General features: G+C 53.0%; 3 protein-coding genes across 16 annotated transcripts in view; 1 reads left to right on the top strand and 2 right to left on the bottom strand.

Moving 5' to 3' along the window:
- ANKHD1 (ankyrin repeat and KH domain containing 1) overlaps positions 1–8948 on the top strand; it is a 119829-nt gene extending 110881 nt beyond the window's left edge. For 5 of the 14 annotated variants that reach the window (XM_083799104.1, XM_083799111.1, XM_083799103.1 and 2 more), the window contains 7 exons: positions 221–415; positions 1482–1736; positions 3102–3277; positions 4791–4955; positions 5407–5453; positions 8354–8527; positions 8728–8948. In XM_083799104.1, coding sequence (XP_083655230.1) covers positions 221–415; positions 1482–1736; positions 3102–3277; positions 4791–4955; positions 5407–5453; positions 8354–8507 — 992 coding nt within the window. In that variant the 3' untranslated portion in view covers positions 8508–8527; positions 8728–8948. The other 9 variants (XM_083799113.1, XM_083799108.1, XM_083799112.1 and 6 more) reach the window with 8 other exon arrangements.
- A 570-nt stretch (positions 8949–9518) lies between these two features.
- On the bottom strand, positions 9519–11431 carry SRA1 (steroid receptor RNA activator 1). The gene is made up of 5 exons (XM_083799127.1): positions 11276–11431; positions 10958–11077; positions 10299–10507; positions 9981–10089; positions 9519–9893 (listed from the first exon to the last, which is right to left on the bottom strand). The coding sequence occupies exons 1-5, from the start codon at positions 11298–11300 to the stop codon at positions 9700–9702; spliced, it is 657 nt and encodes a 218-aa protein (XP_083655253.1). The 5' UTR covers positions 11301–11431; the 3' UTR covers positions 9519–9699.
- Positions 11420–17027, bottom strand: APBB3 (amyloid beta precursor protein binding family B member 3). Its single transcript, XM_083799128.1, has 12 exons — positions 16810–17027; positions 15496–15686; positions 15076–15152; positions 14739–14796; positions 14359–14505; positions 13798–13925; positions 13483–13597; positions 13144–13231; positions 12797–12880; positions 12482–12597; positions 12097–12279; positions 11420–11805 (listed from the first exon to the last, which is right to left on the bottom strand). The coding sequence occupies exons 1-12, from the start codon at positions 16856–16858 to the stop codon at positions 11572–11574; spliced, it is 1470 nt and encodes a 489-aa protein (XP_083655254.1). The 5' UTR covers positions 16859–17027; the 3' UTR covers positions 11420–11571.
- Positions 17028–26464: the final 9437 nt, after the last annotated feature.

Raw genomic sequence — 26464 nt, 5'->3', positions numbered from 1 at the left:
TTTTCTCTGCTTTCACCTCAAGTTTTAACAAAAACATACATAAATTCATTCTGTTAGTTTGTCTGAGGGAGAATCGTGCATCTGTAAAATGAACTTGCCATGTGCAGATACCCCTGAAGGTGATGAGATGCTTTAGTTCTATTTGGAGCACTAGCTCTCTCTGGTGCTTTGAAGCAGGTTCCCAAAGAGAAATATTTAATGAAATTTATGTTTATTTCAGGCTTACCCTCTCTAGATCCATCCAACAGCTCTACAACTTCTTCTTCAGGTCCTTTGACAGGCTTTTCAGCAAACATGCAAGGAGCACGGGTTTACCTTCAAGGGCCAGCGCCTGTTGGGACTCCCAGCTTTAACAGACAGCATTTTTCACCACATCCTTGGACAAGCGCAACAAATTCATGTAGGAACTTCATGGGTCTGTCTTAGTTAACTGTAAATTCTTAGTAGATTTGTAACTTAAGGGGAAATTAGCCAGTGATGCACAAAACGCTTTCCAATTGTGTTTAGCAGTTGTGAGGATGAAGTGCTAATCCCACCTATTTGTTTCTTAACATGTAAAATGTCACTAGTTCTAGTAGCATAACTAAAGACATTTGGGCAATAATTCAGTCATAGGTTCTAAAAGGAGAAGGCATGAAGTTGTGGGGGAGTGGAGGTGATTGTACCAAACCAAAGATTCCCCTCTAAATGAGCATAAAATTAGGTGAAAATGTCCTGTTTGGCATGGTTTGAAGTTATACTTTTTTGTTGTTGTTGTTTTTTAAATTGATATTCTGGAATTTTCATGTTAGTTAAAATGTTCCAGATTCTTAATGCATCATCCAGGGTAACATAGGGACGTAGGGTTTTCCTCCTCATGGGAAGAACATGGAAGTAGCTTTACAGAAAATATGGGTCTTTGATTCAGAGTCTTAAATGAAGAGACTTTTCATGTCACTGCATGCAACTTCATTGCCACTCTAAAAATAAGAACTAAAATGTTTAAATGAGTGCTCAAAAGAAGTTGGATTTCACAGGAAGAGTCAGTGACGCTTCTGAAGTTGGTGGAAGTTATGCTTTTAAGTTACATATGTTGACTTTGGGAAGCTGTCTTTAGTTTCTCTTCTGCTGGAGGTGGTGGAGACCAAAACCAGGCTGCTCAGTTATTTACGGAGTTTTGGCTGATTTTTTTCATATCTTCCTGAAACTCTTCCATGTTTCTTATTCTTTCTTCTAGTTATTTTAGATGCAGTTCTATGTCGTGACGATATCACCATTCTGATGGCTTAAAGCATTTGTGTTAATGTTTGTTTTAGAGTTAAAATAAACTTTAAACAGAAATTCTGTGAAACTCTGTGAAAGAGTGAAGAATGATGGGGGGAGGCTTTAAAACCTTCTTACTATTTGATTTGAGACAATATTGGGGGGATAGAGAGGGCTGCATTTACTCTCACTATCTTGTGTGCTTTTTGTGTGATTAAGCAAAAGAAATGCTATTTCAGCAGGTGAATCTCCAATTCCATCAGTTTCCTCAGGATCGTCTTCGCCCCTTTCAGCCGCTTCTGCACCTTCTAACTTGGGCCAGCCAAAAACGGGTAACACAAATCAAGATCGAAAGGTACCCCCTCCCATTGGGACAGAAAGACTTGCTAGAATTCGACAGGGAGGATCTGTCACGCCTACACCCTTAGGAACCAACTTTACAGCTCCCGTTGGTCATAGCGGTATTTGGTCGTTTGGAGTTAACAGTGTATCTGGTAAGTCCACTATGTGCAGTCTGGGGTAGCCTGAATAAACTTGTGGAGCCTTTTGGAAATACTACATTTCAAAAAGAAGTTGGATAGGGAAAGTGCGAGGAGGAATAAAGTTCCACAGCCCAATCAACTTCGATGTAGTATATCCTAAAAGGAAAACTGGTATCAAAGTGGTGTGTTTTTTTCAAAGAAATCATCAATGAAAGTGTGGCTTTCTCTCCTAATATAGGTGATTCTCACACAGTCTAGATTCTCTCTGAGTACAATTGTTAAACCCTGAAAACAGTTTAAAAATGTTATATTAGGTGTATTGAACGATACGGAATTTTAAAAATAAACAACTTTACCTATTAAGGGAATCCATCTCCAAGTCTGACCTTTGGCCTGAAAGGACAAGAGCCTTCCTCCAAGTTTCTACTTGGTACCCATTAACGCTTTAAAATATGAGCTGTGGTGCAGCTAATACATCCAGAAACGCATAGTTGTGGATGATGATTTTACATTGATCTCCTCGTGGCTCTTAACGAGGATGGGATAACTTCTGTTCTAGGCAGTCCCACTTTAAAAAGAGTGACTTTGAAACAGCTGAAGTCTTGTATTCAGTTTCCTGATAGCATGGGATTCTTGTGGAAGGGAGAAGCTGCATCATTTGAGTTGTAGATTGTTTCTATTTGTAAACTAAAGACAAATGCATAATGGCCCTGTATTTGTTACATTTTTTGGTAATGCCCTAGATATTTCCTTTAACTTCAGTTTCTCACTCTTACCATGTTGGAAAACAAACAAACAAGAAAAGCTCATGTATGCTCACAAACAATGTTCGGAAGTTTATTGAATCTTAATGGTTCTAGTGTGGACATGTGAAATTTGAAGTTACCAGAAGTCTCCATAACTCCATGCTTGTCTGGAGAACCAAGATGAATGTGCACTCGGGTGGCCTGTGTCTGGTGCTTCCAACCTTCCCTGGTCTTAATGGACTCTCTTCTTTCCCTTTTTTTCGTCCCTATCAAAAAGTGTAACTTTTTGTGTTCCTATGATAATGGACAGGTACATGACAAAGGAAATGGAAGAGCCTTACCTGGTGTGCTTTCTGCAGCTTCCCTGTGAGAGGCCATGACACCACTGATAAGACTTGTGTGTTTGCTTTGTTTGTAATGTGTCAATAGTCTAAAAATTGCAGGTATCTTCCTACTATGTGTAGGCTGTGGGAATTCTGCCTTTGCTCAGAGTAGAGCCCTAAAATATTCTGCAACTATGTGTTTTCTGGGAGCCTTTGGATTTGTGGGGATGTGTGCAGCTGTATACACCAACGCGCTAGAGAATCTTCAATCGATCGTAATTGTCCATTTTCAATCTCTTCCTTTCCAGAAGGCTTGTCAGGTTGGTCTCAGCCTGTAATGGGAAATCATCCAATGCATCAGCAATTGTCAGATCCAGGCACCTTTTCTCAGCATCAGCCAATGGAGAGAGATGATTCTGGAATAGTGGCACCCTCAAACATTTTCCACCAACCTATGCCAAATAGTTTTGTGGATTTTTCTAAAGTAAGTCACAGAGGGCTGGGTTTTGGCTATTAAATGACCAAATAATTTATTTGCTGGAGCTATTTGGGCAGTATAAGACTAACAGACAGGGTTCACACTACTTTTCTGGAAACAACTGTGTGCGGTTTGGAAAATCACTGATCTGTTCAGGTGTTTCACTGTGCTAGTAGACATGAGGAGTCTGTAGCATTTATGTTGAGACATTTGCACTGGAGTGGTATGTTCTGTTTTGCCTATGTTACGCAGTATGCCTATCTTCTACCATTTCTCAGTGTACCTAGTTCTGAACCTCCTTTCATCCTAGTACTGATTTTTCTGGCTAGAAAAGATACACAAACCTAGAGGTGCACTTAAACAAAAACAGAATTTGTGGATTGCAAACGTTCCCTTGTTTAGGCACTAGATGCCTCTGTCATTCTTCAGTTTCCTTTCTTAGAGACTCAGTCACTTGGAAATGGTATCAAAAGGCTTGTTCAGCTCTTGAGGCTGTTTAAACATACTAATCATGCCTGCGAATGCTACAAGCCTTTCTTAAGGAAGTGGCAGCCTGAGAGAGCCATTCACGAGCCTGCAGGTTGTTGTTGGCATTGGAAAGTATCTCCAAGCAAACCAACGTTGCCAAGCCATCATCAGCTCAGCCTCCACTGGAGGAATGTCCAGGGCATGTGCTTCTTGGATCTTCCCAATTGTAGAGCAGCAGTCATCTAAACACAGGCAAGAAGTCTTGTAATTGCAAAATCTGCTCTTTAACTTCCTCCTTCTGAACTGGATGAATATTTTAGATGGCTGTTAAGTAATTTGTAGAAAATATTCAACTTGGATGGAGTCGTGTAGTCTCAAGCTGCCTGAGGGCTTTGCTGTAGCAGCCCTCTAGCTGCAACACTGTGTGCGAGGTTATCATGTGTTGCAGAGGTGAGAAGAGGGAACGCGGAGATCACTTTGTGCAACTGCTGTGTCCTGCTTTTGGGGCAATCTGAAAGCATTTTGCAGAGGTTGCCACCTTTTTAATTCACTGTGAGATGTAATTTCAGAAGAATGGGCACATTGTCTTGAATCTCAAGCTCTGAAGATTCTTTGTATTGCAAACTACCTAGGTGTGCAGTGATGCCCCTTTTCCTTACAGTGCTAATACTTACCAGTCTGTGAATGTTAAATAGGAATTTGAACCATCTCTGCCATTTTGGAAAACGTGGTTTATGCTTGTGCATAATCCTTTGCAAAAGAAGTCTGACTAAATGTTGATTTTTTTTTGTAGTACTGCTTTCTGCATTGTTTTTAAAATACTACAAATCGGATGTGGTGCATTTTTTCATTTTCAGCATTTCCTAGTGTTGCCCTTGCCTCTATCTTAGGCCAGCATTTCAGAAGCAGATGTGATCTCTGAAGTGTTTGGTTGTTGTATGACGAAAGCTGAAAGGTACTACACTGCAGAAGCAAGAGAAAGATGACCACAGTCGTCATCTCTAACCAGTAGCTGTTCTCTGATGGTGCTCTTTTTTTTTTTCCCTTTTAGGGCCTACCAATTTCCATGTATGGTGGCACTCTAATACCGTCACACCCTCAGCTAGCAGATGGCCCAGGAGGCCCGCTCTTTAACGGGCTTCATACTCCAGATCCGGCCTGGAACCCCATGATCAAAGTAGTCCAAAATTCAACAGAATGTACTGATGCTCAGCAGGTAGTTTGATTGCATTTTTCCACCTTTGCTTCTGTGGGGCTTTGTACAGTGGCGTGCTTTTTGTTTTTCTTGATTATTTTTTTTAGCTAGGTGACTTTTTCCAGTTCTTTGATATCAGAATTGAGATTGTGCATGATTTTTCACCAGTAGTGTGTGTTTACAAATACATATAGCACTATCCATGCCACAGCTTTCAGGTAAAACGGCCAGAATTTTCAAAAAAGCTCAACAAGGTAACAGACTTTGTTGGAAGTGGTAGGGTTTACATCCATACTTGTTATCTTGCAGGTTGTTGGTCAAAACCTGGCCAGAGATGAAGACAGCTCCTGTTCTTTGGCAGTTGGGTTGTATTTTAGGGGAAGCCTTAAGCATGCCCTCTAGTGGTTAAATTCTATTAAAGGAAACTTTATTTGTTTTCATAATAGCCTTGTCTTTTTATTTCTTGCTGTAGATTTGGCCTGGCACCTGGGCACCTCACATTGGAAACATGCATCTCAAGTACGTCAACTGATTTAAGGGGGTCTATCCTTTTTTAGCCTTGTTTGGGAAACCTTATGATCTTGAAGAACCTTGGGGATTTTTTTAATGTGCCTAACTAAGCAATTTTCTGTGGGCTGTAACAATGAAAACTTGACTGCTCGTTGTATAAGAACAAATTGATTTACTTATACAACTGATTCTGTTCTCCAGTTAGTTTAGCCATTCTGAACTTAAAAAATCAGATGAAACTAATGCTGGCTAAACTCTACTGAATGCTACTTGCAGGAGAGAACTAGATGATTTCAAACTTCTAGGGTGATAAATACATGTATAACTGTTTACATAAAAGAAAAGCTGGGTAAATTTCATGTCGTATAGTGGCTCCACTTTATGTAGCCTGTATTAATGTGAAATATTTACCTGAATATTCAATAAAAGGCAAACAGTATTTATAGGTTGTGTGTGAGAATTTTGGAAGAGGATATATGTGGTTATCATTGGTAGCTGCCATGACCAGTGGTGCACCCTTTCAGGGTCACATCATTAGCACGTGGGGGAAGGGAGGGGGGAGTGTTTCCATGTACAGCCATCTGTGATACGAACTCCGCTGGGTTCTTCCCCCTGCCAGTCATGGTGACTGTTTGTACGTTTGTTTATTTTTGTGAACATCTTGTATATCTTTCTTTCCTGGGTTAGTTCTGTTTCTTGTAGTGCTCTTTTTCCAGGTGGGTTGCCTGAGACACTCAGGTATTGTTCAGTGGCTGACTTGACACCTTGGCAACCAATGGTGTCCTAATTTGCAGAAGGTAAATCAATACCTTATAGATGAATGCAGGGCTTGGCTTCTTCACCTGACTCTGTGACTAACTGCTCAGAAGCAGATACTAGGAAAGCAGAGACCACTTGCTACCAGAGAAAAATGTAATTAATTAATTCAAAGCTTCTTATAACCCTTTAAATCTGGTAAGAGCTTCTCAAGTCTCTTCCATAAGAAAGAAGGGGATTTTTGTGTCCTACTTAAGATGAACCGTCCTTCTCCACCCAGACTGATTCCAGTGTTGGCCTGCACTTGGAAGTTTTCCACTTCCTGCATTCAGACTATGCTTATTTCTGATTTTGATCAGTGGTGATGCAGTAACTACACTGAATATTTGGTCCATTTCTCAAGCAGGTAACTACAGTGCACAAACCGTCCAATGTAATGGACCACTTTTGATGGTCTCTTAGACCAGAGAACAGATGGAGACTTCTTTGCCTTCCTTCTTCCTCCTCCTGACCATTCCTTACATGCAACAGCAGTTTCCCCAGGAAAAGCATGAGGAAAGAGCACCCAAAAGAGAGGATCAGTGATAATTTGCATGGAGTAAACTCTTGAAATAATGTAATGGTGTGTGTTCTGTGTCCCAGTTACTCCTGAGTGTTCAGGAGTACTGAAAATATGAAGTGCACAAGTAGTATCTGAGTACAATAGGCAAATAAACCTCAGAAACAATACTGGATGTGTTCAGATGTTCTACCTAGTGCTCAAGAAGGAAACGCAAAAAAAAAAATTTGGTTTTACTGCTACCCTGACAATGCAAATGCCAAAGGAGAGCCACTCGTGTTAACACTAATTGTATTCAAAGTAAATGGTGAAGGAAAAAAATGGCAGTCTAGTAAAGGAGCTTTCGTGCTTGCTTAGGCATCTGTTCTTGGGGATCCTTGGGTGAGTTGTTGCAGCCGTGGCCCTGTGGATGGCACTCTGCTTAGCAGCGTGTGCACGGGAATGAGTTGTCCTCAATTTGGCATTAGAGAAGAGTCCTGGAGCTCTGCTGTAGGCGTTGTGTTAGCCCCTAAACCAGCTTTGTGAAGCACATATGAGAACTGGGCTGTGTCAGTGCCAGGTGTGGGGCTGAGGCTGTTGCAAGCCTGTGTGCTGCTGGCGTGAGGAGGCCTGGGGGGCCAGGGCCCTGCCACACTTGCGTTCGGCTCCGCTGCCCCTCGAGGCTCCATGGCGTGGTGGGCAGTGCTACCTCCTCGCGCCCCATCCTGGGTGGCTGCAGCTTCCCTGCTCCTGATGGCTGCAGCTCTACTCCAGGTGGCATCCTCTGCTGCTCTACATCAGGCTGTGTGTGCAGGGGCCGTGCTGGGAGAGCTGAGCTTTCATCTTGAGTGAAGAGTGGTGGCCTCGGCTGCCGCATCCCTGCCTGCTCCATGCAGCCCCAAGCTGGTGCCTGCCTGCCCTTCTCTGCCCCTGGGCAGCCCTGGCTGTGCCTCTCTGCCTCACTCCTGGTGGTGCGGGCACCTCCCTGCCCAGGGACACTGCAGCAATCCCCCTGGTCCTGGCATCTGGCAGGCCTCCCCTCCGTAGCTGGAGTGGCAAAGGGAACCTGAAGTTTTGTGTAAAGACTGCAGAAGCTGTAGCCACTGCAGAGGCCATCGTTGCTCTCATACAACCCACGGGAGCAGGCAGAGGCTGTGCCTGGCATCTGAGGGATGCATTGCTGGGGAATGGGCTCCCAGCAGCACTGCTGCAGTTGCTGGGGACAGTTCTGCTCCCAGGCTGGGATAGGCTGCACCCTGGCTCCTGGATGCTCCAGGTGCAAAGGCCAAAGTGCTGCAGGCACCTTAGGGCTGGACTTGGAGCCACCCAGCGCTGTGGCTGGCCAGTAGTGCGTGGGCTGCCCCAGGGAAAAGTGTGGTTTCCACACCCGTGCCCCTGCTGTGCACTGTGCCTTGCAAGGCTCTGGGAGGCCCAGGAGGAAGGAACTGTGGTGGAAGCAGCTGCTGGGCAGGATGGCGTTCGGTCTGTAGGAAGTCTCACCGTTGTTCCAAGCGCTGCCTTCCACCCCTGCTCTAGGCTCAGGCCCAGGCTGTGCTTCTCAGGGAAGGGGGCTGCCAGGGGAAGGCAGTGCCTGACAGCCCCCTGCTTTTGGCAGGTACCCACATCATCTACGTCCGCAAGTTCCTGCTGGAGTGCAAGAATTCGCCCGCGGCCAGGACTCTTCCCTGCTGCCTGCCCCAGATCCCCGGTGTCACCTCCCTGGCCCCGTGCAGCCTCGTCAAGCTGGGGGAGCTCAAGGAGCAGAATGAGAGTGAAGAAGCCATGCCAGGTGAGCAGCCCAGGCAGCACGGCCCCTGCCTAAGCAGGCGCTAGGGCCCCGCTGCCTGGGGCATGGGGCTCTCACCTGGCCACGAGGGGAGATCCCGTCTCAACCCTGAGCTCAGGCTGGCCCCGTTCCAGCCGTCTGCATGTTTCCTTTGAGGCAGCCCCATCCTAATGCTAGCCTTGTATGCCTCCCTACCCCTGCAGATCAAGACCAGTGTGAGATGGACATCTGACTTTCCAGCTTCCGCTCTCTGGGCCGTGGCTGGGCCTGTTCCTGGGCCTCGTGGAGGTGCTGGCACCGTGACCAGCTGGCTGCAGTCCTCTCTGATGCTGGGGATGGATGTGACACCTCAGGCTCTAGCACAACTGGCTGGTGCAGCTGCCTAGGAGCTCATGCTTGATTAATAAACACCCTGAAATCCCTGTGTGGAAATGATGAATCTCTCTACACTGGGGCTCAGCTGGGTCCTCAGAGCCCTGGGGAAGGCAGCTTGGAGGAGCTGATCAGTGCCAGGTAACCTTTCAGGTTGCAGAAGTATTTTCCCTCCTGCAGTGAGATCCTGCATGTTAATAGAGGACCCTAGGGTTATGCCCAGCATTGCCTGGACCTGCACTGAGGCCAGGAGTGCACTTGGAAGTACAGGCTCATGCCAGGGCCCAGCTGGATCTGCTCCCACCTTTGGGATGCCATGTGTCCCCCCCGCTGCCCTAGCTGTGGCTGGGGCAGCTGTTGAGACCACCTGTGAGCAGAGGGTGGAGCAGTGCATATGGGGCTGTATGGGGTCACTGTAACAGCCAGAACTTACGTGGCTTGGTGGGCCTGGGCCAAGTATCGTCATGCTTCAGCCCCTTCCCTGAGGCTGCCTGGATTGAGGCCCCCAGAATCTGAGCCATGCCACGATGACGGTGACAACACGGCCTGTAGCTGTGGCATGAACTGAAGTTCTGTGGTAGCAGAGAGCCTCCTGCACCAACGTTCCAGAGCAGGCCGTGACCAGGGGCAGATTCGTGCTATTTATTAACATGTAGTGAACTGCCACTGAAATGTTGCAGTGAGTAAAATCCCCCTTAGGAGAGCGCTGAGAGCCAGGAGGGTTGCCCCTTCTGGGAGTTCTTTCTGCTGGCACCTGGAGGCAGAGGCTGCCCTGCTTGCGGGCTGCAGCTCCGTGCTTGGCTTCAGGAAGCCTCCTGCTCAGGCTGGGCCTCAGTGCTGTCGTCCCTCGGTGCAGCTGGTTCCACGGCAGGCAGTTTCCTTGTCTCGGCTATCAGGCGCTTGACGCCTACCAGCCACTGGCTCACCTCATTCACATGGTCCACCATGAGGGAGCGGTGGATTTCATCTGCTGCGTCCCAGTGGCATTGCTGGAGCTCTGCCGAGAAAGGGGAAGCTGTCAGCAGCTCCGGGTCAGCGTTCCCATGGCCCAGTGTTGGTTTGTGTGCAGCACCCTACCCCTCACCTTGCACCAGGAGGCTCATCCTCTTCTTCACAGGGGCCGACAGCTTCCCCTGAGACCATGCCTCTCCGAGCACCGTCAGACGCCGCCCAATGTCATCACACACTTGTTTCTGGAAGCACCAAGATGAGCCCTGGAGGGGACCTGCCTCTGGGCAGCCCTCCCAGGCAGGGGTGGCTCTCCTCTCCCCAGAGACGTCCTGGGTTTCCAGTGGGCTGCCACACTTCCATGTTTCCCTCCACAGGACAGCAGCGCTGTCTTGTTTGAGCAGCCCTGCCTCGTGGGGCTAGGAGGCAGAGGAGCAAGCGCCAACGGCCTCACCTGCATCGTGGGCCGACAGTTGGCAAGGGTCTCCCTCAGAGGGCCAAGGACAGCATCTGCTGGCACATCGCCGCCCTCAGAGCTCTCCTCTGCAGCCGGCCTGGCACTCTCTGTCCTCAGGGCAAGGTTAACAGGCCCAAGCGGGGGTGGCCCCAGCACTTTGGGGGGCAGTGCTGCGGATGCAGCGGGGGCATTGTCCGGAGGAGCACCTGGGGAGGACATGTGCCAGCGTGAGGCCCTGTCAGCGGCATGCCCTCAGCCCAGACAGGAGAGGCACCAGCCAGGTGCGGGGAAATGCAGTGTTGCCACCCCCATAAAACATGCTGAGGGGGAAAAGGGGATCTTAGCCCACCGCCACCTCCTGGCTCCATTGCCCCCCTGGCTGCACGGGACGGGCACTCGGTTGTTCCCGTGTGCTTGGAACTGCTGCGCCAGCGCTGCCCGGCCCGAGGGGCTGCAGCAAGAGCGGGCACCGGCGGTTCTGCTCTCCAGCAGAGCCAGCCCGTGCTGCTCACGGGGCAGGGCGACGCAGGACGCGCTGCCTGGGCTGGGCCTGGTCCCACCGGCCCTAAACGCCGAGTGCCGCGGCTCCATCCCCGGGCGGTCCCCCGGGGCAGCCCCGCGGGCAGGGCGGCTGCGGGAGCCGGGCGGGTGCTGACCTGGGAGGGCTCCCGGGGCGGGCACCCGGCGAGTGAGCGGGGCTCGCCTGGGGCCCGCGCCCTGCGCCTGCAGCCCGTAGGAGAACTGGGGAGGGTCGTTCCAGCCGCGCTCCTTGTTCCCTGCGGGGGCAAAGGCCACGGTGAGAGGCTGCCGCTCGGCCTGCCGCCGGGCCGCCCGCGCGCACGGCCCCGGGTCCCAGCCCGGCCACGCCGCCGCCCCGCGCCCCGCTCTCCCCGCTCCCAGCCGCCCCCAGTCCCCCGGAACCGCGTGTCCCCCCCTCCCTTCCCCCCCCCCCCCCCCGTCCCGCAGCCCCTCACCCGGCTTCACGTAGAGCTCCGCCATCCCGCCCCGTCACCGCGCCGCGCCCCGGTGCCCTCCCGCGGGGCGGAGGCGGCCGGGGCAGGGAGCCGCGGGGCGGCGCAAGGCGGAGCCGGCAGCTGCGTGGCGGAGCTTTATTGGGGGCGGCGCGGCGCTGGGGGGGGGCGGGGGACCGGGCCCGCAACCGGCACGGAGCCCCGGCCCCGGCCCCGGCCCCCGCAGCCGGGGGGGTTCCGACGGAGGGGTCCTCGCCGGCGGCCGCGCTCCGGCCGAGCCGAGCCCCGGGCTCGCCCCGCTAGGGCAGGTGCAGCAGGGAGTGCTTCTGGCGGAAGGCCTCCAGGAAGGAGAAGACGCCGCGCTTGCGAGGCCCGGGCCCCGCAGCCCCGCCGCTGCCCCCGCTCGCCTTCGGTACCTCCCCGGCGAACGGCCCGCTCGGGGCATCCCCGGCCGCCGCCCGCCGCCCCTCCGCGGGTGCGCGCTTCGGCCTCGCCCCCGGCGCGGCGGCCACCAGGCACTTCTGGTACTGCACCTGCGGGGACACGAGGGACACGGCGGGACGGCCGCCTGGCACCAGGCTCGGACGCGCAGCTCCGCGGGGTGACGCCCGGCGAGGCATGTCGGCACCCTGCTGCCCCCGCCACCCTGCCAGGGGTGGGCATTGCGCCCAGGCGTCCGGCCTTGCCCCATCCCCCAACCCTCCTGCAATGGGGGGGGCTGCCCCGAGCCCCCTGCCAGGAAGCCAGCCGTGTCCGGGCTCGGACCAGGTGAACGCGTGGTGCGGGCGGGGAAGCAGCGTGGGGGCCCCCCGGGTCCCGCTCACCATGCAAGCTGCCTGCACCGCCTCCGAGATGGTGCCAGCATCGGGCTCACACCAGAAGGCCGTGCACTGAAAGTGCTGTCCCGTGTCCACGATGAGCGCAAAGGTGTGTGCATCCCTGCCCACCCCGAGGAAGGTCACATATCGCACCTGGCACTCCCAGATGTGGCTCCTCTCTTCCTCCTGCTGGGATAGGACAGGCTGATCCATCACACACCAAACCCACAGGCAACCCTGCACGCCTCGGCACCCACGGCCAGATCTCCTCCCCTTGGGGGCTTGGCCGCTGTGGGCCAGGCCCTCCCCAGCGGGTTGCTTTTTCCTACCCTGGGTGCCTGCTTCAGCTGCATCACCCCAGGGCCCCCTCCCCTTCCCTCCCTGGTCCCACCTGTGCAGGGTGCACCCGCATGGCTGTGTCGGACACGCTGATGAGGGAGGGCGTCCAGCACTCCCGCCCAGGGCCTCTCGTCAGCTTCTCGATGGCCTCATTCAGTACGTCCATCCCTGGCAGGACAGAAGCCTGGCTGTCGATCCCTGCCCCAGCAAGGTGGCTGCTGGAGCTGGCAGCGGAGTGCTGGGTGCCCCGCAGGTAGTGGCCCCCTACGCTGGGGCATGGTTGGCCACCCATGGGACTCGCTCAGTCTCCCCACAGGTGGGCATTTCTCAGGCATCCCTCAGCTGCTGCAGGGCCAGCAGCACTTACCCATGGCCCTGGGTACAGGCAGGCTGCCGATGTACAGTGCTTCATACTTCTGGATCGACTGTCTCACGGCATCCAGGATATCCACTGCCAAGAAGGGAGAGTTGTGTGGGATCCCTGTCCCCCCCCCACCAACTCCCAGGGTCCATCCCAAGGCCCACAGGGATGCATCAAGACAGGCCGCGACGTTCTGTCTGCTGGGCATCCCGTGGCCCTGCTGGCCTTTGTGCTGGGGGTAGCAGCCCAGCAGCACCTGGGGACCTTGGGCGTGGGGAGAGCAACACAGCCCCTGCAGTGCGCTGGCTGGGGCCCGGGAGCTGCAGCCAGGCCCTGTGCCCACGAGCTGGTACCTTGCAATGGCAGGTCGTCACTGGAGATGGGTTCCAGCGTGATGGCGTGTGGCAGCCTGCTGCTCGCTACTGCTCGCTCGGCCACGATCTGCAAGAGACAGAGTGCACGGGGTCCCGCACGCTAAGGGGCAGCCTGATGGCTCGTGTGGACACCCAGACACCCTTTGCCAGTGGAGGGTAAGCAGAGCTCTGCATGGGGAAACTGAGGCTCGCAATGGCAGAGGTCCTGTGCCTCCCCTCACCCCCAAGACCCCAGGGCCACCCTAAAGCACACCCCCGTGAGCACCAGGGCCATGAGAGGGCTCAGGCCAGCCATGCCTGCAGGCCCTATTATCCCACCTTGGAGCACATTTTGTGCAGGGCCTTGGCGATGCCCTTGGCAGGTACGTTGCAGTGGAAGACGTGACACTTGAGCACGCAGGTATCCTTGTCACTGGCCACAAATGCAAAGTCCCTGCAAGGCCATGAGCAAATGAGTGAGGTCCCAGCAGAGGCAGCCTGCTTCGCTGCCCCTAGCCCTACACCAAGTTACCTGTCCCTGCACGTCGCAACAGGAGGGGAGAAAGGAGAGCGGATAGGTTACTGCCTGGGTTCCTTCACCCCAAACGGGCAGGGCCACAGCACGCCCACGTGTTCTGCCCCTGCCTCCAGCACCTGCCATTGTTGCAGCCAACACCCCAGACACGGATGTTGAGGATGGGCTGGCAATGGATGAGGCTGTGGTCGAGGGGGTCTACCAGGCTCATGGTGTCCTTCTTCAGGATCATCACCAGGTCCTGGCCCTGCAGAGAGTCAGGGGCACCCTCAGCTTGGCAGCAGGCCTGGGCATCCCCAGCACACATCCCATGTGTAGGGACAGCCACATCCATTCAGCCTACTTGCCCCCTCCTACCCCCCGGTATGACCCCAAATGTGGGGACATCCCCACAGCCTGTCCCCCACAGGCCTCTCCGATACCATTCCGATGTGTGGGGACAGCCCGCTCAGGCTCCCCTTGTCACTGTCCCCTTGTGTACACACAGTCCTGTCCATCCCACCTGCCCCACGCTCAGGCCAGCAGCACGGACACTGTACGTGGTCAGAGTTGGCTCTGCCACCGGCACAGGTCCCTGGGCTCCCCACTCCCTTTGTGTGAGGACAGCCAGCTCCAGCAGCACTGCTCCCTGGGCACGGAGGGGACAGGTACCGTGACTGAGCACCATCCCAGGCTCTCACCTCACCCCAGTTGTCTGCAGAGCCCTGGCCCTGGCACTTGCTGTTGGAGAGCTGCTGGATGCAGTTGTTGACAGCGATGCTGCTCTTGCCAGGTGCCAGGTCCTCCTCAGGGATCTCGACCCAGCCCAGTGAACGTACAGCGAAGCACTGAGCAGAAAGACATCTGGGGCTTGAATGACAGGCCAGCACAGCCCCTGTCTCATGCCCCTCACCGTGCCGATATGGCCACCCCTGCCCTTGCTTCCATCTCTGTGCCTGCCAGCTGCTAACCGCACGCTGCTCTGCCAGCCCCAGCACACGACACTGCAGCGAACCCTCTGCGTGGGCTGGGCTGGGTGCAGGAATCTTCTGGCACGCCAGGAAGCCCCCTGATGCAGTACCTTTGAGCTGGGCTCCGTGCTGTGCTGGAAGTCTTCTCTGTGCCAGGGCAGTGAGGTCCTGCAAAGGGACAGGGTGGTGAGGGGAAAGCGCCCACTCAGTATTCCTGACTCTGGGTACGAATGTCCACAGACATGCCAGAGAAGAATGCCCTGGCACCCAGAGACCCCCACACCACCAGCTGGGTGCTATCCCACAAAGGTGCTCAGCTTGAGCCTGCTGGCTCCAATCTGTGTGGCTGTTCTGGGGGAACACACCAGGGACCGGCACCCAATGGTGGTCGTGGGACAACAGTACCCCTGAGTACCACAAGCTGGCAGAGCACACAGGCAGCCCTACCTCCTGGAGAGCGAAGCCATGGGGCTGGGAATGGGCCTGGTTTTTGTTGGGTGCTTCACCACAGAGGCCTGGCAGTCCTGAGAAAGAAGACGAAAGGGGTGAGGGCAGCAAGAGGGGCTGTCAGGAGAGTACGTCTGCAGAGGCACCAGGTAGGAGGCCTCCCTCCCAGGACAGCAGTCTCAGTTCACAGGCAGCCTGAGAAGAACCAGGATGGGGTCAACATGGGCCCTCCTGAAGTCCTTCAAGGGGCTTAACTCTGGCCAGGAATGGGTTGAGCAGGACTTTGGGGTGACAGAGAGAGAGTCCTGCTCCAAGGGGAGGCAGGACAAGGTACCCAGAGGGTCCTTCAGCAACCCACCCCCCAAATGGCAGGCTTCTGCCAGGTAGTGGGAACCAACACTCCCCTCCCACATCCCCTACCATTTCCTGGAGTGTCTCCTCTCCATCAGCCTTCAGGCACCCTCCTGGGCTCGCGGTATGTGCAGGGTGCTGCCACTGTGTTGTGCCAGTGGGCACGTGCCAGTAGTAGGTGCCCAGAGTGTCATGGATTTTCCTCCAGCCTGGGGGGAGGTCTGTGTCCATCTCCAGGCTCTGGTCACTCCAGAGGTTGTCTGTGCAGAGAGAGTGTGAAGGAAGGGGGAAAGCTCCCACAGCTGCTCCCAGCTGCAGGGAGCCTTGAGAAGCAAGCAGCTTTGGCCAGCAGGGAAAGGGTCGTGCAGCTGCCTCTAGGGCACGATGTGCTGCCCCAGAACACAGCTGAGCACAGGGTTTGGGAGGGGAGTGCTGACCAGGAAGGTTTACAGAGATGCCAGAGAGGCTGCAGCAGCAGCAGACCCCAAGGCACCACAGTCAGTGCAGGCAGTTGCCTCCCTGACATCTGGAGGAACGGGGTGACCCCCACCATGAGCACAGAGAGCTTGGGCAGCCTGAAAGCCTCGCCAGGGAAGTTACCATGCTGAGGTGCCCAGGCAGGGCACAAGACCGCCAGCCCTGAGGTCCCCCTGCTAGCACTCAGTTCCCAGCTCTTTGCCAACCAACACTCCAGGACGCCTGAGGCTGGCTCCCTCCCAGCTGTGCTGGGGAAAGGCGGAGACCCTCTTCCCTGCACCTCAAGCTCTGAAGAGATTAAGAAAGCGAGCCCGTGGTACAGATAAATAACGAGATCTGCTCCTGGGCATGCAGCTATAAATACACAGAGGTCACCGTGCCCCTTGTGGGTGCTTATCCCCGGGAGCTGTGCTGCTGGGAGGGACGGGCTGCGTGTAACCACATCGCTGACAGCGGCCCAGGCCGTGCTCACCGCTCCGACTCCTGCGCCCCGCTGGACCCCACACCGGGGCCCAGCCCCAGCACAGCCACCGCCTCCTGCCCCGCGTCTGCTCTCGGGATTCTGGCTGCGGACCCGGGAACTGCCCCCCCCCAACCCCCTTTCTGCACCCCCCCCCCGCCCCATCTCGCCGTGCCCTGCCCGTGCCCTTCCTTAGGGCACCGGGGGGAGCAGCAGAAGGAAGACAATGGCGTAGAGCGTGGAGGGGCTGGAACCAGCAGCTCCTGCAGCAGCTGGGCCTGGCGGAGGGGCTACCAGGAGCCCGGCACCCCTCGTCTGAGCTCAGCCCCGCGGGGGGGGTGGGGGGGGGCGAGGACGATCGTGGCCCCCGACCCTCACCCAGGCGGCCCGGCCCCGGCTGCGGGCCCCGTCCCGGTCCCCCCCCCCCCCGCCCGCCCCCGGCTGACCGTCGCAGTTGACGAGGATGATGGCCAGCATGTAGTCCTTGCCCAGCATGGCCCCGGCTGCCGGGCCCCGGCTGCGGCAGGGGGCGGAGGGGCCGGGCCGGAGGGGAGCGGAGCGGAGCGGGGGCAGCGCCGGGGGCCTGCGGCTGCCGGGGGCCGGAGCGCGAGGGAGAGGGGCCCGGAGGCACCGGGGCGGGCGGCGGGAGGGCGGTGTTTGGGGGGTAGGAGGGGACGTGCGGGCGTCTGGGCGTGGAAAGGGCGCTGGATGCGGCTGGGAGGGGGGGATCGGGGGCGGGGGGGGCGGTAGGGAACGTGAGGGAGGGGTTGCGGGGCGGGAAGGTGGCGTTCGGGGGGGGGGGAGGGTGGCTGAGTGTGGGGCAGGGGTCCGGAGCGGAGGGGGGGGGTGCTTGTGTGGAAGGTTTTCAGGTGCAGGGATGGGGATGTTGGGGTGTGGAAAGGGTATTTGGTGTGTAGGGGCAGGGAAGGAGGGCTTGGGGTGTATCAGTGGGTTCAGATCAGCGCTGTTCCACTCCATATGCCCTCAGGTTAGTTCTTCTCGCTCCACACGCCATAAGGTTTTTTCCATTCCCTTGCCTTTCACGCAGATCACCCCTTTTCCATTCCATCCACGCTTTACGTTCATTCTCTCTCATGCATGCTCAGATCCCCTCCATTTAGGGGGAAATCGGAGGATTTGCACATGTCTAAAGACAACTGCCTGTGGTCCAAACTCTTCCAGACAGTAATGAGGACACCTGACTGTGGGTGCCCGTCATGTTCCTGCTTTCACGAAACGTGCAGAGCTCTGCATTTCCAGTTTGAGACTTCTGTTTGCCATGCTGTCCCGAGCTGACAGTCTTAGCTCAGTACCTGGGGACAGAAGCTCTGGATACATTTGTTGTGCATCTCGGTTTCACAGAAGCGTAGAATGTCTCGGGTTGGAAGGGACCTTAAAGATCATCTGACTCCAAATCCACCATGGGCAGGGGTGCCACCAACTGGATCAGGTTGGCCAAGGCCCTATCCAGCTTGGCCTCGAACACCTCCAGGGATGGGGCATCCGCAACTTCTCTTGACACTTGCTCCAGTGCCTCACTACCCTTAGAGTGAAGAATTTCCTCCTAATGTCTAGTCTAAATGTATCCTCTTTTGGTTTAAGACCATTCCCTCTTGTCCTATCATTATCTACCTGAGTAAGGAGTCCTTCACCATATTTTTTATAAGACCTCTTAAAGTATTGAAAGGTCTCAATGAGGTCTCCACAGAGCCTTCTCTTCTCCAGACAGAACATCCCCAGCTCTCTCAGCCTTTCTTCATAGGAGAGGTGCTCCAGCCCTCTGACCATCCTTGTAGCCCTCCTCTGGACTTGCTCTAACAGATCCTCAGCTTTCTTGTGCTGGGGGCCTGGATGCAGGACTCCAGGTGGGGCCTCACGAGGGCAGAGGAGATGGGGACCATCACCTCCTTCCACCTGCTGGCCGCTCCTCTGTTGATGCAGCCCGGGGTGCAGTTGGCCTTCTGGGCTGCAAGCACGCACTGCTGGCTCGTGTCGAGCCTTTCATCCACCAGAACCCCCAGGTCCTTCTCTGCAGGGCTGCTCCCCATGAGTTCTCCCAGTCTGTCCTCCTGTCTGGGATTGCCCTGACCCAGGTGCAGCACCTTGCACTTGGACTTGTGGAACCTCATGCGGTTCACATGGGCCCACTTCTCCAGCCTGTCCAGGTCCCTTTGAATGGCGTCTCTTCCTTCTTTGGTATCAACCACACCACTCATTTTCCCCATGGAGCCCTCCATGTGCTGTTACAGACAGTCCCTCCAAGCATTTGGTGCCCAATGACATGTTCCAAGATGGTCTGCAATACATGGAATGTCTGGGCTTCTTCTAGTAGGGCTTCTTCTGGCCTGGATGTAGCATATATTCTTGAGAGCCTCCCATGCCATCTCATCTGCCCTACTTCTTTCCATGCATGGCTCTGCACAGAGCTTGTATTTTTTTGAAGTACAAAATAAATTTTTGATGTATGTTTCCTTGCTTTCAGCTAGGCATTGCATTTTTGCTCAGAGCTCAGCCCAATTCGTGCGTTCTGTGGGCTAACACGCCTCTAATCTCATGAGACTGTTTCACAGTACTCTTCCCTTCTATCTGCTTGTCTGCTGGCCTAAAAAAGGCACCAGCTCCATAATCCAATTTGGTAGCAATCTACCATTATTTCTGTCTTTTTATCTTCTGTTGAAATCTGTTTTATTGGCTGCAAGCTATTTTTTCTATTTCTTTATGAGGAGCAACTGAAGGAATCGGGGTTGTTTAGTCTGGGGAAAAGGAGGCTGAGGGGAGACCTCATTGCTCTCTACAGCTACCTGAAAGGAGGTTGCAGTGAGGAGGTTGTCAGTCTGGTTTTTTTTTGTTTGTTTGTTTTGTTTTGTTTTGTTTTGTTTTTCCAGGTGACAAATGATAGGATGCACAGAAACAATTTCCAGTACCACCAGGGGAGGTTTGTCTCGGATATTAGGAAGAATTTCTTCACAGAGTGTGGTCAAACATTGAAATGGGCTGCCCAGGGAAGTGGTGGAGTCTCCATCCTTGGACGTACTTAAGAGACATGTGGATGTGGCACTAACAGGCAAGGTTTAGTGATGAGACTCAGTAGTTAGGCTGATGGACTTGATGAGCTTGAAGCTCTTTTCCAGCCTACGTGATTCTGCATCTGTCCAGAGCTAGTGGGATCTCTGAGATCCTGTTTGAGCTTCTTAGGACATATCTTGCCTTACTCTAGCCCTAGCCCAAACCATCCAAGCACGGCAGGAGTGAGAGGCTGGTGGGTCCCCGTGGCCTGTGTTCAGTTGTGTCTGAGGCAATGGGAGTCAAAGACAGTTGCAGACCAGCTTTGACGAGACCAAGTCACGTTTCCTGTTCTTCCACTACTCAAGAGTGAACTTACTGCTATCAGGTTACTTGTAATATCATGGTGTGCTCTTCTGCATATGTTTCCTTGTCCTTAGTGCAACTGAATTTTATAGAACACTTCCAAAAACTGGACTTGGATATTCAGACATGTGGCAACAACTCTGAATCAAATTGTTCCGGTTTTTCTTCCTTCTTAGCAGACCTGACAGTGACCTCCAAAGAAGAAGAAAGGAAAAAGAGAAAGTCTGAAGATGCCAGATCAGAAACCCCCTCCCAACAAACACTTGATAAAGCATTTGGTTACATGACTAAAGGCTAATCAAAGGAAATAGAGGAAATAACAGCAGGCGGAGAGAGCCCTGTAACCTACTCAGTGAAAATGGAGCACACTAAGTAGGCTGACCCTCATATCATCAGAGAAGAACAGTCCCTGGGGCCATGGGTGATCCACCCCTGCATCATCCCTGGTGCAAAACCCACCAAGGTGACTCATTGTAAGAACTGTCTCCTGGTAATATCATGAAGGGTAATTATGGCCTACAGCGATAAAAGACATTACGGGATGCAGAGGGAGAATTTAGAAATGGAACAGAGCAGAACCTAGGGACTGCGTGAAACTTCATATGGGATGTTTAGGGGAACAGACATAGGAAGGGGAAAAGGTGGGATCGGTGCAGATATGGCAGGAATGAACATGGCAAAACAGATAAAAAAAAAAAAAAAAGGAAAAAAAAAGAGAAAAGGAGCCAGTGGCATGTAAACAAGGGGCAGGTAGGTATGCTTGACCGACAGAGCATTTTGTTTCATCACTGTAGTTTGTCCCATACTCTTCTTAAACCCAATTTCTTCTGTGTGACTGTGCTCTCTGTTCTGAGCCTTTGTTTTTGAGCAGCTACTGAACCTCAGACTGCACTAGCTGCTGAGTAGACTAGGTGGTCTGGATACCCCCACTGTCTGAGGGATCGGGCTGGTCCACCATAAAAGTGGGTAAATTCTATGTGCTTCTGTGTGAGGGAAGGGACATTGCTCCTAGTTGCTAAGGTAAGCACCAGGAAGCTCTTTTGGTAAAGGTAAGGTAAGCTCTTTTGACCATTGCTCTAGAACTACACCCTAAGAAAGGAAAATACAACACATGAGAGTATGTAGCAGGGAGAGTACCTTGCACACTCACCCAAACCTGCTTTAAGCACAGTAAGTTCAGCTCTGGACCAGATATGGATTTGAGGGCAAGCTGTTGATGGGAGCAGCCATAAAGGTGACCTGGTTATAATGGAAAAAATACAATCAATTACCATTGAGCATTTATGTCCCCACAAGCTAGCACCGGACAGGCATTGAACATGACAGTTTGAGGCACTTCTCTGTCACATTCACGCATATCTTGACAGGCTATCCTGTTGCTCCCCTTCTTGGTCATCCTTTTTCCAATCTGCCAATTGACCAAGGCCCTCTGAGGCGTAAAATGACCAGAGTCAAAACTAATAGTTGACCTCTCCCTGCCGTTATTTTTAAATCTTAGGTTTCCAAATAATTATCAATATTAAGATGAACTCTGCTACAAGAATTGAAACCCCTTGGGGGCACTCCAGTTCTGTATAGGCCAGTCCTTTCTCCCAATCACAAGTCACATTCATTAGTTACTTGCAAAAATAAAATTTGGTTTACAATTACAAACTTTTATCCCACCCAGAGTCTACTATGAAACTTTCTTTTAATTTTAACTTTCAACGACTCTTCTATAGGAACAACTTCCCAGGTACTAGGGTCGACAGATGCTTTCACTTGAGTATAGTGAGTCCAGCCTTTTCCCACAGTTCTTATGGCTGTTTCAGTAGTGAGCAGTACTTGGAAGGGTCCTTCCCGCTCAGGGCGGAGTTTTGTTTCTCTCCAGGTACATATCAGCAGCCAGTCTCTTGCGTGGAATGAATGCACTGGGAATTCCAAAGGTGGGGTTTGAGCCAACAGTCCATGAACCCTGAGAGATGTCAAGGAAGAAGACAACCTGAGTATATAGTTTTTGAGAAAAATATCTTTGGTTTCAAGAGTAGTTATCTCACCGCTTCTACCCAGGTATGGTAGTCCAAACAACATCTCATATGGCAAAACTCCTATTTCTTTCCTAGAAGCAGTTCAAATTCTGAACAGAGCTAAAGGTAAGCATTTTGTCCAGGAAAGTTTAGACTCTAAAACCGGTTTTGACAGGTGTTTCTTTAACGTGTGATTCATTCTTTCCACTTTCCCAGACGAGGAAGGATACCATCGAGTATGAAACTCCCATTTTATTCCCAAAGTTCTCATTAATCCTTGTGAAATATACGAAGTAAAATGACTTCCTTGATCTGAGTCTATATTTTCAACAATCCCATACATAGGGATAATTTGTTCCAGAATTATCTTTATCACCTCAATAGCTGTTGTTGATACTGAAGGAAAAGCTTCTACCCATCCTGACAAATGGTCAATTAATGCCAGCACGTACTTGCATCTGCCTACTTTATGTAATTCAGAAAAATCTACTTGGATTCTCTGAAAAGGTCGAAGTCCTGGCTTCTGTCCACCCAGAGGTTGTTTCTGCTGAGCCTTCTTATTCACTTGTTGGCACGTTATGCACCTGTTACACACCTGCATTCCTACACATACATAGTTTCTCAATACAGCATCACACACTGCCTGGACTCCCCAGTGGCTTCCTTGATGTAGAACAGCTAAAATTTCCCTCATTATTTGTTTATTTATTATTTCTCTACCATCAGGGAGAGTCCACCATCCTTCTGACTCCTTTGTTCCTAACTCCTTGAAGGTTTGTATCTCTTTTTCTTATACTTACTACTTCTTACTTCTGTATCTTTTTCTTATACTTTTCTTACACTTGCTTTTCAGGTGGAAGATTGAAACACGTAGCAGAACAGCTTCGTTCCTACTTCTCATGGCAAAGCCAATCCTTTAGTCTTTTCATCCACAATTCTGTTTCCCCATTCAACTAGGGAGTTTCTTTTTTCATGTCCTGTTGATACGCACCACAGCAATCTCTTCAGGTAATAACAGATTTTCCAAAATCTGCCTAATTAATTCTTCATGGATCAACTCTTTTCCCTTACTGTTTATTGAACCCCTTTCCATTTTTTTCCCCAATGTATGTATCACCCCATATGCACATCACAAATCTGTATATATAGCTCCCTGTTTCCCTTGTAAAACTTTATATTATCAATTCTGACGTAAAAACAACATTTTTGGTCCCACACATGGCAGGGGGCAGGGGAATGCACTGTGGGCGGCCTGGTGGCGGACATTCACCTCACCCAAGCCCTGCCCTGCACGCACCGCGCATGCGCGGAGGCGGCGCTCAGCCGCCACGCAGCGAGCGGCAGGCGGGGCAGGCCGCGAGCTCCGGGGCGCCCTGTGGCGCCACCTGCTGGCAAGTGCCGGTACTGCAGGCGAGGGGCAGCATTGCCCTCTGCTGCCGCCCGGTGACGAGACAGCGGTACCACAGGCGAAGGGCGCTGCGCATGCGCAGTTGCGGGGTTTTTACTCGAGAGGCGCAGGCTCAGCGCGGCCTCACAGGGCCCTGACCGCAGCACGGCTCCGGGATGTGTCGCACCCCGAGAAGTAACCCCTAAACAGAGCCCCGAATCCAACCCCTAAACTCAACCACGAATCCAACCCCTAAGCAGAGCCCCGAATCCAGCAGCAGTGTTTGCGGGGCTTGGACACGCTCGTTGAGTGCGGCTCGCTCAGCGTAGCTCAAGCAACCCAGCACCTGCTTCGTTTTTTGTCGCTCTGGCATGGCCAGGCTAATGCCATCACTTTTATGAGCAATTCTCCATTTCATTGCTTTTTTTCTTTTTTTTTTTTTTCTTCTCCTCTTTGTCAGGAGGGCATCCTTTCTGAGCTGGACATCAGGTGCTCTGAAGTTGAGATTGTGAGCTTTTAGTGGCAAAGTAGCAAGAATCTTAGACTGCAGTCCAGGAGACCTGAAATTCCCTTGGTAGGCTTTACACAACCGCACTCCCAACAGGACTCTGAGATTTCTCTCCTTCCAAACCCTTTCCCTCCTCTAATACTCCCCCTAACCTTAGATTAAAGCTACCTAAACCACCCATGAAATAGTTATAATGAAAGCCTCTTGGGAGACTGCAGCTGGCAGCCTTAATCGAATCCCACACACAACAGGACTCTGAGCTTTGTCGCTCCCAAAACCTAAGCCCTAAAACAGAACCCTGACCCCAAGGCAAAGCTCACTGTATCTAGCTGCCAAGGAGCCATCTCTTTTACAAGCATTTCTCTGTTTAATTGGGTTTCTTTTTATTTTAATGCTTCTCAGCTGGACGCTGAACTTTATTGCTCCCCAAAACCTAAGCCCTAAACAAAACCCTCACCCCCTAGGTGAAGCGAACTGTAACTACCTGCTAAAGAGCTGGAGCTCGGCACTTCTCCCTGAATGCAGCGCTGATTTTTCGCTCTGGCATTGCCAGACTGATGCCATCACGTTTACAAGCAATTCTCCATTTCATTGGTTTTCTTTTTTTTTTTTAAATGCTTCTCCTCTTTCAGGAGTGCATCCTCTCCGAGCTGGACATGAAGTGCTGTGCTGGAGTTGGAACGCTGCGTGTTTAATGGCAGAATGACAAGAATCTTAGACTGCAGTCCAGGAGACCTGAAATTCCCTTGGCAAGCTTTACACAACCGCACTCCCAACAGGTCTCTGCACTCTCTCTCCCTCCAAACCCTTTCCCTCCTCTAAAACTCACCTTAACCTTAGACTACAGCTACCTAAGCCTCCCATGAAATAGTGCTACCAAGGGAAGCCTTTTCGGAGACCTGAACACGCAGCCTTAGTACGATCCCCCTCACAGCAGGACTCTGATCTTTGTCACACCCCATGAACTAACCCTGAAACAGAACCCTGAATCCCAAGGCAAAGCACACTGTAGCTAGCCGCCAAGGAGCGCTGGAGCTCAGATCTTCTCCACGAATGCGGCTTGCCCCCTCGCTGGAGGACCGCGGGGACTCCAGGTCGGCCAGAGCTCAGGCACCTTGCTAGCAAGGCAGACCCGGCAGCTCTGGCAGCACTGCTTTGCCGGGGGCTCGGAGCCCTTTATCTCGGCAGCCCAGCTGCGCACGGCTCACGGTGGCGGGCACCGTACGTCCCGCCCAAATCTTGCCCCGCAGTGCTGGGCTGGCACTGGGCTCCTGGAACCTTGCTGTGCCATAATGTTTTGGCGATGCCGCCTTTTTTTTTTTTTCTTTCTCCACTGCCGCCACCACCACCATGCTTTTGCACATGCTCTGCGCCTCACTAGGCTACACTCCCTAACCCCCTACACCCACCCGCGCCCACACCCCCGCGGAGGGGGAGGCCGGTGCCCAACACCACCTCCCAACGCGTCTGCCCCACTGCGCTGCTTTCTCCTACCGTATGCTTCCCCTTCACCGCTAACATATCCTGCGACAGTGCCCACAACGCGCGCACACCTTCCTTGACGCACACCAGCGCTGACGCTACCACCGCAAGGACTTCACACCTTCTCTGGAGCTTATTTTGCGTGTTGGGATTTTTGGGACTTCACCTCCCCTCCTGAAAGACCAGGACACCAGGAGAGGAGAGGTGCTGCAAGATCTGCCTGAAGGAGGAGTGATGGCAAAGGCTTTAAGGCAGCCGAAACAAGGTGTGCTAACACCTTCAAGGATCTTTCCCTCTTGACCGCTGCCACTGCTGCATGCCAAGGCCCAAGGAGCACACTGCTGCGGCATGCAGCACGGCTGGGACTCCCAGGCAGTCTCAGGGCACATTGCCTGAGGCCAGGCATTTTGGGGTTGCTTCATTTCCCCTCCTGCATGCATATGTGGGTCCTGGTGCCAGTGCAGCCCCTGCTCCCAACCCCAAAAAGCCCAGCCACGAGGCTGGGCACTGCCAGCAGCTCCAGGTGAGCAGCATCAGCACAGTGCTGCAAAGGGAGACTTCTACCAGCTGCAGTTCTGACCCCGAAGTTCCTGACCCGCTTTCTCACTGCCAGCTGCGTTTCAACCCATTAAAGGTCATCGGAAGTTGGGTTTATTTTTAGTTTTCCCTTTTAAGCTGCCCTCAAGCACCGAGGACTGACGGCAGGAAGAACCATCCTCCCTCCCACCAGCGCTGGACCAGGACCCCAGGACACTGATGCTGAGCAGCCGTGCCCACCTCGAGTCCTGGCGAGAGGCACGGCGCTGGTGGCACCAGGCTGGCATGCCTCCTGCCGTGCTCCCCGGGGAGCCCCCAGCCGCTGCTTCCCAGTAAGAGCCATGTAGCCTTGGCAAATGCTGCCGCTTTCTTCTTGCCGGAGTGGCGTTATCACAAGGGCTTGGTTTTCCTTTTGTTCCTCATATTGTTTCGTGGGGAAACTGGGAAGCACAGCGGTTCCTGCACAGCTTGGGGACCACTGGGTCCCTGCACCCAGCTGGCTGTCCCGGGGACACAGCGTTTTCATCCCCCTTCCCCATCGCCCTCCCTCCGTCCCGTGCTGCAGCCAGCCACCACAAGGAGCCTGAGCCACGTAGTTAGGAAAAATCATTTCTTTTTGCACTTCTAAGGGTAAGAAATACCGCAGAACCGCTAGCCCCGGGTAGGTGGCGGGTTCTCTCTTTTGTAGGAAATCTCACTTTTTTTCTTTTCTTCCCCGCAGTCTAAAAATGGAACGCAGACACTTAAAATAAATTCCTGGAGAACAAAACTGAGAAAACACAATGGGATTTGCATCAAAGTGTTTGGATTAA

This window comes from Anser anser (genome assembly GCF_964211835.1).
Source record: "Anser anser genome assembly, chromosome: 14".
Classification (NCBI taxonomy): Eukaryota; Metazoa; Chordata; class Aves; order Anseriformes; family Anatidae; genus Anser; species Anser anser.
The sequence above is the reverse complement of the archived record's forward strand: the minus strand, read 5'-3'. Positions and strand labels throughout refer to the sequence as shown.